The sequence below is a fragment of the Entamoeba nuttalli genome (genome assembly GCF_000257125.1).
Source record: "Entamoeba nuttalli P19 unplaced genomic scaffold asmbl_3701, whole genome shotgun sequence".
Taxonomy (NCBI): domain Eukaryota; phylum Evosea; order Mastigamoebida; family Endamoebidae; genus Entamoeba; species Entamoeba nuttalli.
In genome coordinates this window covers 342-10,204 of record NW_008576276.1, presented here as the reverse complement: position 1 = coordinate 10,204, position 9,863 = coordinate 342, and the positions used below count along the sequence as shown (strand labels likewise).

The 9,863-nt window shown below is 24.5% G+C and overlaps 6 protein-coding genes across 6 annotated transcripts; 4 read left to right on the top strand and 2 right to left on the bottom strand.

Annotated features, from left to right (window-relative positions):
* Window positions 1-85: 85 nt before the first annotated feature.
* On the bottom strand, window positions 86-1,738 carry ENU1_078110 (calcineurin catalytic subunit A, putative; the record flags this gene model as incomplete). The annotated part of the gene is made up of 2 exons (XM_008858609.1): window positions 86-1,618; window positions 1,679-1,738. The coding sequence occupies 2 exons, from the start codon at window positions 1,736-1,738 to the stop codon at window positions 86-88; spliced, it is 1,593 nt and encodes a 530-aa protein (XP_008856831.1).
* A 1,000-nt stretch (window positions 1,739-2,738) lies between these two features.
* Window positions 2,739-4,582, top strand: ENU1_078100 (hypothetical protein; the record flags this gene model as incomplete). Its single annotated transcript, XM_008858608.1, has 3 exons — window positions 2,739-2,893; window positions 2,948-3,293; window positions 3,371-4,582. 3 exons carry the CDS (start codon window positions 2,739-2,741, stop codon window positions 4,580-4,582), a joined length of 1,713 nt encoding a protein of 570 aa, XP_008856830.1.
* A 136-nt stretch (window positions 4,583-4,718) lies between these two features.
* Window positions 4,719-5,095, top strand: ENU1_078090 (hypothetical protein; the record flags this gene model as incomplete). Its single annotated transcript, XM_008858607.1, has 2 exons — window positions 4,719-4,741; window positions 4,801-5,095. 2 exons carry the CDS (start codon window positions 4,719-4,721, stop codon window positions 5,093-5,095), a joined length of 318 nt encoding a protein of 105 aa, XP_008856829.1.
* A 59-nt stretch (window positions 5,096-5,154) lies between these two features.
* ENU1_078080 (ricin-type beta-trefoil lectin domain containing protein) lies at window positions 5,155-5,544 on the bottom strand (the record flags this gene model as incomplete). The annotated part of the gene is made up of 1 exon (XM_008858606.1): window positions 5,155-5,544. The coding sequence occupies one exon, from the start codon at window positions 5,542-5,544 to the stop codon at window positions 5,155-5,157; it is 390 nt and encodes a 129-aa protein (XP_008856828.1).
* Window positions 5,545-5,722: 178 nt separating this feature from the next.
* On the top strand, window positions 5,723-6,331 carry ENU1_078070 (R3H domain containing protein; the record flags this gene model as incomplete). The annotated part of the gene is made up of 1 exon (XM_008858605.1): window positions 5,723-6,331. The coding sequence occupies one exon, from the start codon at window positions 5,723-5,725 to the stop codon at window positions 6,329-6,331; it is 609 nt and encodes a 202-aa protein (XP_008856827.1).
* Window positions 6,332-6,620: 289 nt separating this feature from the next.
* Window positions 6,621-8,810, top strand: ENU1_078060 (hypothetical protein; the record flags this gene model as incomplete). The annotated part of the gene is made up of 1 exon (XM_008858604.1): window positions 6,621-8,810. The coding sequence occupies one exon, from the start codon at window positions 6,621-6,623 to the stop codon at window positions 8,808-8,810; it is 2,190 nt and encodes a 729-aa protein (XP_008856826.1).
* Between the last annotated feature and the right edge of the window lie 1,053 nt (window positions 8,811-9,863).

Below are 9,863 nucleotides of genomic sequence, written 5' to 3'. Positions count from 1 at the left end.
TTGAATTAATTACTATTAATTTTGTTTTTTTATTACTTTTTTATATAATTTTTAATCAAACTGAAAAAGAAATTGAATGAAATTATTATTTATCTTTTAATTTTTGCCATTCTTTTCTTAACTCTTTCATTTCAACTGGTCTTAATTCATTTAATACATCATTTTTCTTTGCCAATTCGAAACGACTTGAAGCTTCAACATGAAATTCTGTTTTTGAGGTATCCGAATAATCAGTTTTTAATCCTAAAGTTAAGCTTCTTTTATCTAAACGAGCATCACGAGCAGATAAACGAGATTTTGATTGATTTTGTTGAGGAGACATTGGAGGGGTTGAAGTAGGAGGAGTTTCAAGTGATTGTAATGATAATGTAGAACCAACGAGTGTTCTTCTTCTATTTGCGGTTTTAGCAATCCTACTATGAGGATTAATAATTTTGTTATGAGGGTCATTCAAAGCTTTTTCAATTTGATTTAAAGTATTTTCATCTTCTTCAGGTAATTCAGGTGTTTGTGATTTGTCTTCAAGAGATTCAATAGATTCAAAAATAATTGCGGAGAATAAACGACTAGCTATTGTATTCATTTGTTGAATTAATAAAGGAAGTGTATAATAAAATGCATTTGCGAATTTCGGAAGCCAAAATGGATGAGAAACACAATTATATGATAAGAAACTAAGTTCATCATTATTAACCATTAATACAGCAGCATCATTGTCATAACAGTCACAATAATTTGGTGCTGAAAATATAGTAATTGCAATTGGTGAAGTTGAACATCCTTCAAAATTCATTTTACATCCATTTCTTTGAACTTCATGTCCTCTAACAATACAAACAAGGTCATTTTTAATAAGAAATCGTCTTACTGCAGCAAATCCATAACAGTAGCTACATCCTCTTACTGAATTAAATTCATACATTTCTTTTTGAAAAATAAGTTTGTCTTCTTGGGAAAGAACTTCATACATTGAATCATCCATAGGATCAGACCATAATAAATCACAAAATAATCCATCTTCAGGTGGTTCTTGAAATCTATCAATATAATTAATATCATTTATTTTTTGAAGTGAAGGAGAAATGCCTCCATGAACACAAAAGAATGATCCTAAGTTTGAATTAACTATTCCACATAATGGAAGACAATCAAATGTGTTCATAAATTCATCATAAATTTGAGCAGTATACTTCCATAAACATTCTTGTCTAAAATTAAAGTAGGTTGTCATTAATCTACATTCGTGATTTCCTCTTAATAAATGAACTCGATTAGGATATTGAAGTTTTAGACAAAATAAAAAAGTACATACCTCAGTACCAAAACATCCTCTATCAACATAATCACCTAAAAACAATAGACTTTCATCAGAATTTTCAAAATCTTGAAAGATATTACATAAATCATAAAACTGTCCATGAATATCTCCAAATATTGCTGTTGGTCCATTGATTCTAATAACATTCATTTCTTTTCTTAGTACATTTTGTATTCGTTTTAGAATTGTTATTAGTGCATTTGGATGTAATCTTCCTTCTTTCTTTAAATGTCCTATAAGGACTTTGATATCAATATTTCCTTGACTATCAACAAATTGGTCATATAACAATAACTGGTCCTATTCCTCTGAGTTTTTGTTTTTTGTATAATTTTTTTTTGACGTTATAAAATAACAAACAGTCATTGGTTCAACTGTTTTTACAACTCTATCTGAACATTCTAATATGTTTTTAGTCATTTTCAAATTTATAAGATCAATTAGTTTCTTTTATTTTTAGTCTAACCAAAAACAATTAGAAGTTATAAAATATTAGTAAAAATTCTATTTTGTTATTATAAAAAAACTAAAAAAAAAGTTGAAAAAAAAGAAATTAAGTTATATTTCAATTTTTTATCTCTTTGTCTGGTGATACAATCTCTATTATTTCATCATTAGAAATAACTTTTTAATTTTTTTATTTTTGGATTTATTTTATAAAATGATTAACAAAATTAATTAACTTTAAGGAGTATTTCTGTGATTTATATTACAATAAGGAAACATAAAATTTTAAGTAATTAATAACTTTTGATTCTTTTCAAATAAATTGATAATCATTTTAAATAATTTAAAAACTATGAATTATTTTTTTTTTAAATAAGTATAAGTAATAAGAGTTTTTTAAATACTAATAAAAAATAACTAGAGAAGTTATAAATATCAAATAAGTATATCCTATGAATATTTATTAACACAAATCATTGGTTTTTTTTAGTAATACTTTTAGATGAAGTTTTATTGTATTAGATATGTGCAACATCTTATTTAATACAACTGTAGAATTCTTTTGAATTGAACAAGAAAGTAAAGGGTTAAAATAATTATGATTTTTAATAATATTTGAAATGAAAATTATGTTTTGAGTGGATTATTAGATAAACAATTAAATAACATAATCTTTTTAAAAATAAACCATTCTTTTAGCTATTTTTCAAATACTTTTTTTTTAAATCAACTAAATAATTTCTATAGAATTTAAAGATATTTTAATATTTTTAAAGTAAAGAAAGAAGAATCATACAAAGTTACTTTGACTTTGAAAAACCACAGAGAAGAATAGCATTGTTTAATAAAGAATAAAATTAAAAAATATATTAAAAAAAAAATACAAAACTATTTATAGAATTATTTAAAAAAACAATTTTTAGTTTTTTTTTTAAATAAAAAAAAGTTTTGAATTTCAGTTTTATAATAATTGATGCAACAAACATCAAACAATTGTATTTCACTTAAAGAAGGAGCCAAACAAAAACGTAGTAGTGTTCTTTTAACCAAAGATACCAAAATGCCAGAACTTCAAAAAATAAATCAAAAGAATATACCAATATTATATGTCCAAACTAAAACAACAATGTTTGATTTATTTTCAATTTAAAATAAACAAATAAAAATAAAATTAATAATTAGATTACAACCAATTACAATTTTATATAATCATGATTCAAATGAAACACTTGCAAGTATTAAAAATTGGTTATCAGTATTAGCAGAAATATTTAAAGCAAATATTGTAGCATGGGAATATCCAGGATATACTAAAGGTTCTCATTATTCAGACGAAAAAACAGCAAATCATATTGAGTATGTTTGGAAATTTATTACTAAACAATTACATCAATCTCCTAGTCGTATTGTTCTTTATGGAAAAGGAGCAGGATGTGGACCAACACTTTATCTTGCACATAAAATTCAAAAATCAATAAAACCTGAAAAAGAGAGAGGAATAGTAAGATTAGCAGGTATTATATTAATTGTTTGTTACAAAATTACAATCTTTTTTAATTAAATTAAATAAAATAATAATATAATAATTAACAATTACATAAATAGAACGCCCAAGTAGAAAAAAATTCATTATGCTTTTCTTGTGTTACTCTTCAACAAGTTAAAAAAATTACCGCTCCAATTATTTTTATTTCTTCAACAGCTTGTAATAATAGAGAAGAATTATTAAAACTAACTTCTTCTTTTCAATTTACTAGAGGAATTCATTTTTTAAAATCAGATAGTTTAGATTTTGAAGATGAAAAATTAGACGAAATGTGTTATCGATTAAATAAATTTATTATCACTTTATTTCCTGAATATAAAGACGTATTTAATGGAAATGAATTACAAAAAAGAAAACCAGCTGAATTATTTGTTGATCCTATTGAAACAGTTAGAAACTTTTTAAAACGAATTGGATTAGAACAATTAACTGAACAATTCATTGGATTTGGATATTTAAGTGTTGAAAATATATTATCAATGGACCAAATAGATATTGATTCATTTGGATTTTCTCCAGAAATAAGTAAAAAATTAGCAGAAGAAATTAAGAAAGAAAGGTTAAATCAATCATCTAATCAGTCAGAATGCACTATTCCTTTAACTTCAAAATCAGCTGAAATACCTGATTTAAAGAAAAGTAATGAGTCTAAGACATATCTGGAAGAAGGTATTGACAAAAATGACCTTCCAGAGATTCCAATTGAAGTAGTTCAAATTGAAACAGATTTATTTGAAAATAACCTTTCTTTTGATAAAGAAGAAAAAAGTAAAGAAAAAGAGCCAAAATGTAATAAAAGTGAAAGAATGAAATTAAAAGAAAAATATCGACAATCATTACCAGAAGTTCCAGATTATATTAGTAATATCATATCATTATCTCAATCATCAGAACCTTTTCAACAAATTCATCAAAAAAAATTAGAACAAGTACCAAAAGTTCCAATTATCGAAATTAATTCTTCTATTAAAGAATTGTCTTCAAGGAGATTTTCTAGTAGAAAAGCAATTAGGTTAGATCAAAAAACTATTAAAAAATTAAATGAAATAAGTACTTTACAAATTCAATTATCTATTAGTCAAGGATCTGACCAACTCCCTGATGATATATCATCTTCATTTGATAAACAAACAGAAATAAGAAGGTCATTTAGTTCTTCAAATCCAAATAAAAATATAATGAAATTGCCACAATTTATTATCAGTGATGAAGAAGCACCAACAAAACAAAGAAGTTTTTCAGTAGATATTAAACAAAAACAAACAAAATAATTCAAATAGGAATGATTATTAATAATAAAAGAACTGACATATTTGTTATTTATCTTTTTTTATTACTTTATTTAAGTAAAAAAAAATGAAAATTAAAATTTATGAAACTAATTATTTTTATTTCTCATTTCATTTAATGCAATATATTTCATTTGATTTGTTTGAAATAACTCAATTAATTTTTTTTTAATTTATTAATAAGTTTAACTCATAAATAGTGAACATCAATGTTTAGAAGAAATTGGACATTTAGGAATATTAGGAATTATTTATGAGTCATACACTCTATCATTTGGTAATGAACATAAATGTTCAATAGAATTAATTGACTATGAAGAAACAAAATCAGTTATGAAAGGTATTTTACGTGTTAAAAATGAAGACTTTATTCAAGTTTATTCATCAATGTTAATGACAGTATTTTATAAAACAATGGCTTGTAATTTTAAAAGGATTGAATATGGACCTTCTTTGTTATCAATAGCTAATACTTCTTATTTAATTAATTTTTAATAAAATGAAACTTAAATTTAATAAAAAAGAATGTAAAAAATAATAAAAATTGTTATTTTTTATTCAATTCTCCACAATTGATGAGCTTCTCTTGTAAATGGACTTAAACAAACTTTATCTATATTCTCTGTAACTGAAAGAACTAACTCTGGATTTTCATAACAACGAATAACTGTTGTTCCATCAGGATTATCTTCAAATATCCATTGTTGACGAGAAAGACTACGATAGTCTGATTGGACAATGTCATACATATTTTCTTTAACAGTTAATGCCTTTCTAGAAAACACAGAAATAATCCATCCAATTTGTTTATCAATAAAGAATAATTGATTTTCTCCTCCATGTCTTGGGTAAATAATTGCATTAGCTCCATTTTCTTGACTGGCTCCTTGAATATCTATAACATTGCCTTCAGGAGTAACGAGAGTACGTGCTTCATTTGCCATTTCTTTTTTTTATAAATCTTTTAAGATTTTTTTAAATGATTTTTTATTGTTTATTAATTGTGTTAAATATAACAATTTTATATTTTTGAAATTCTTGAGTCTTGATGAAGGTGTTTTTATTCTATAATTAAAACAATCATAAAATAAAAGGAAAACTGAAAAAGAAACAAAGTAAAATATGGCAGGTTCTGTAAAACAGGAACTTTTCAGAAATATTATGGATGAAAATGGGATGATTGACTCTTATCTTCATTGTAAAGAAATATCAGTCATTGCTTTTCAACAAGACATGCCTGTTTATTCTCCATTTGGTAATTTTTTAAGTCAATGCCTTGAAAATGGTATTGATCCATCATTAGAGTTAATTAGAATAGAAGAAAGTATTCCTAAAGATGAACCAGAACAATGTGAACTTAAGTTATATTCAATTAATAATAATGTTTATAAAGCTCTTCCATCTAAATTACCAAAAGAAGTTATTTTAGCTATTAGAAGAATACCAACAAAGGTTCAACAAGTGGTTTTATCCCAAAATTCTTTTGTCCAAACAATTGACAAACTTATACTTAATTATATTAAAAATAAAGACTCTGATATTTTAGAATTTAAATTAGAAAATAATTATGAACGTCTCTTATGCCATGCTATTGCTGATTATTATAACCTTAATTCTTACTCTACTGGTAATGGAAAATTTAGAGTAACTCGTGTCAATACATCAGAAAATAATGGAATTATTCCATCTCTTTCGTTAACAGAACTCTCTTCAAAATTATTATTTGATTGATGAAATATTTCATTGTTCATAAGTTTAATTAAGTATATGTTTGACCTTTTTCTTTTCACTTTTTTCAATCTTTTCCATTCATTTCAACATAAGTGATACCAGAGTAATCATTTCAGAACATTTTTATTTTATCCTCTCTTTATTAAATTACTATTTTATAATTAATTTATTAACTTAATTATACTATTTTAGTGAAATAAGAAAAAAAAAGAAAAACTTAAAAAAAGTTGACTGTTGTTGAAGAGGAATAGATATGACGACCTATACAACGAGCGGAACAATATTTATTATGATAGACATGTCTTCAGAAATGTGGGAGCATCATCCAGATGGAGAGATGTATTTTGATAAGTGTTTGGATTTTCTAACAGAATTATATCAACATTTTAGAGAAGTTCATGCAAAACACACAATTGTTATCTCTTTATTTTCAAGGGTACAACCTAATTTTCGCCCTACATCAGCTACACCAACATTTAGATGTCTTTCCCCTTCAAATTTAAGTAAACCCAAAGACACTGACTTTATTCATACAATTTCATTTGCAGATTCATTTCCATTAACATTATTAAATTCTCGTTTAAAGCAATACTTTAGTCAATGGAAGAAAATGACAAGTATTGAAAATGAAGCTATCTTATGTTCTTCAAAGAATTCAAATTTATTAGAATCAATTATTACAGTATTACATCACTTTGGATCTCATTTTAGAGGAGGAGGAAGTGAAACTATGTTAATCATTACTCCTGGTCCAGGATTAATTAAATGTAATTCATTAGTAAAGTCATTATGTAAAAGAATTGTATTAAAAAATTACGCGAATATTCAAATGGTTTCATTAGCAACCAAACCACTTTATACAACTCCACTTATACTTTTAAATGATGTAGAAGCCGAAGAAAGAAATTATTATATCCCGTGTTGGATTAAAATACGTTATTATCAAAGTTTTACATTTGATGCATTTAAGTTATGTAGGTCTCATAACTGCCATAATTGTCTTACTAAAAATTTTGATAAAAATGCAGAGTATTTCTTTGTTCCATTAATTAAAAGAAAGTGTATTGTTAAACAGGACTATCTTGTTCCTATTGATCAAGAAACTTCTACTGATATTTGTCAAATAAAACAAAGTCTTCTTCCATTAAATGGAGTTTCTCCTTTACATATTAATGTCATTCCAAAAGAACATAGTTTGGCTTATTGTATCTCAGAATCATTAAATCATCCTCGAAATGACCCATGGGATAATCTTATTAAATTGCAATTCCCTTCAAAATATATTTCTGAAACTCCAACAAAGTTATTTAAAAAAATAGAAGAAATAAATTATGTTGTTGTACCATCGAATAATGTTATTCCTAAACAATTATTTAATATTATGATTGGAAATAGAGTTTCATTAGGATTTCAATTTAATCCTAATACTACTTCAGAAAATAGTGTTACACTTTATTCTCCAGACGCTATTCATTTACTTCAATTAAAAGAAAATGGTGTTGAAGTTAAAATTCAACAAAAAGTTTATTCATCAATTTCATTACTTCCTTATCATTATTCTTTTATTGCAATTACTACACCACCAATATCTCCTGAATTTGATATCACAAAGTATAATAAAACAACTAGAACTATTAATTTACAACCATTGAGAGGAATGAATTGGAAAGTATATGACAATTTTGATAGTTTTACTGTAGATGATGTTAGTCTTGATAAATTTCATTCTCAAATATTTCATGTCTCTTCAAAAGAAAGTGAAGAAGAACAATTATTTGCATTTTTTAAATATTATGAATTTATCATTTCTCAAAGTGATAATATGGTTGAATGGTTTCCAATTATATTTAATAAAATTGATGTTAAAAGAAATGAAATTGATTATTTTAATATCGACAAAGTACTTCAAACAATGATTAAAGATATTCATGGAAAAGTTAGTGGTACAACTCTTGCTACTTGGATGTGTAATAAAACAAATGTAGTTAATAGGATGCATGCTAAAATAATTTTAAATGCTTTACTTAAACGTCAACTAATTATAGGTCCAGAAGGTCAAAATTCTTTTGTTGATTCTCAACAAGTTATTTATACTACTCTTCCTTTACAGAGAACTAATCCTGCTGATGTTGTTGAAAGACAAGTCCAAGCAACACCTTCTCCTTTCCATTATCGTTCATTCCTCGTTAGAATAAATTGTGGTGAAGATAAAAAAGAAAATTATTTTTTAGAGATGGCAAAAGTATTTACCCCAAATGAACATTATCACATAGGCTTCTATTGGTTAAATGTCTTTATGAGTCCAAGAACTATGGATTCAATTATTGCCTCACATTGTAAACACTTTGAAAAGAATGTAGATTTGAGTTTTGTTCAACAAATATTACCTCGTGATATTGCGGTGATGAAATCTCTTGATTGTAAAACTCAAAAGACAAGTAAAAAACATCAAAATCCAATCAATTGTAAGTTTCAATGAAATAGTTTTTATTGTTTTGTGTTATTTATTTTTATATTATTAGTTTGGATTTTGTTCCTTTGTTTTATTTTTTAACTAATATCCTCCTTTATTTTTTGGGTTTGTATTGTTTTTAGTATTTTGTTAATACTAGAGTCAATCATAATTATTAAAACATTATAAATTATTTTCTTAAAGATTATTCTTCTTTGTTTTTTATTTGTTTTTTTTTTAATGTATTATATTCTCTTGTTTGAGCTAATAATAAACATCCCATCATTCATTACTAAATTTTTTCCTTTGAAACTAAAGTGAAAGTCTTTAAAATGAGTAAATAAATATTTGTATTATAAATAAACAAATGCACAATGTCTTATGGAAATAAAGTCATATCCAATTACACCTTACATCAATTATAAAGTAAAATGATTTTAGTTGATAAATTTGACAATAAAACCTGTTTTATTTAGTTTTAAATACCAGACTTTGTTTATTATAGGTATTCAAGAATGTTAATATTTTTAAGTGTAAAGCTTTATAAAATAAGTCATTAACTTGTTAATCTGATAAATTTATTTATTCTGTAAAAATAGGATTGAATATTTTTAACACTTTTTATTTTTATAACCATAAGGATAACTAGTTGTTTTTCATTGTTATAATTCATGTCATGAAAATACTACAAACTGACTATAATGGAATAAAAATCCTTTAAAAATTTAACACGTCTATATCTATATTTATTTTTAATGTTATTTCATTCATTTGAAAAAGTTAGATATAAATAAGAAGTAAAAAATTAAAGTAAATTTCTATAATTTTCATGATTCTAATGAAAGAAGAATATCAAATACTCTACTTTAGTTTTTTTACAATAAAATAATTCTAAAAATAATAAAAAATTGTTACAACACATAAACCATCAAATTAATTATACTTTAAACATTATTGATTATATTCAAACCGTTATAATAGCCATACTTATTTCATTCATAAACAATTATTATAATATATTCTTCAATGTAAGATAATAAGAGATATTTTTAGGTTAATCTGACACAAAATACTTCACAA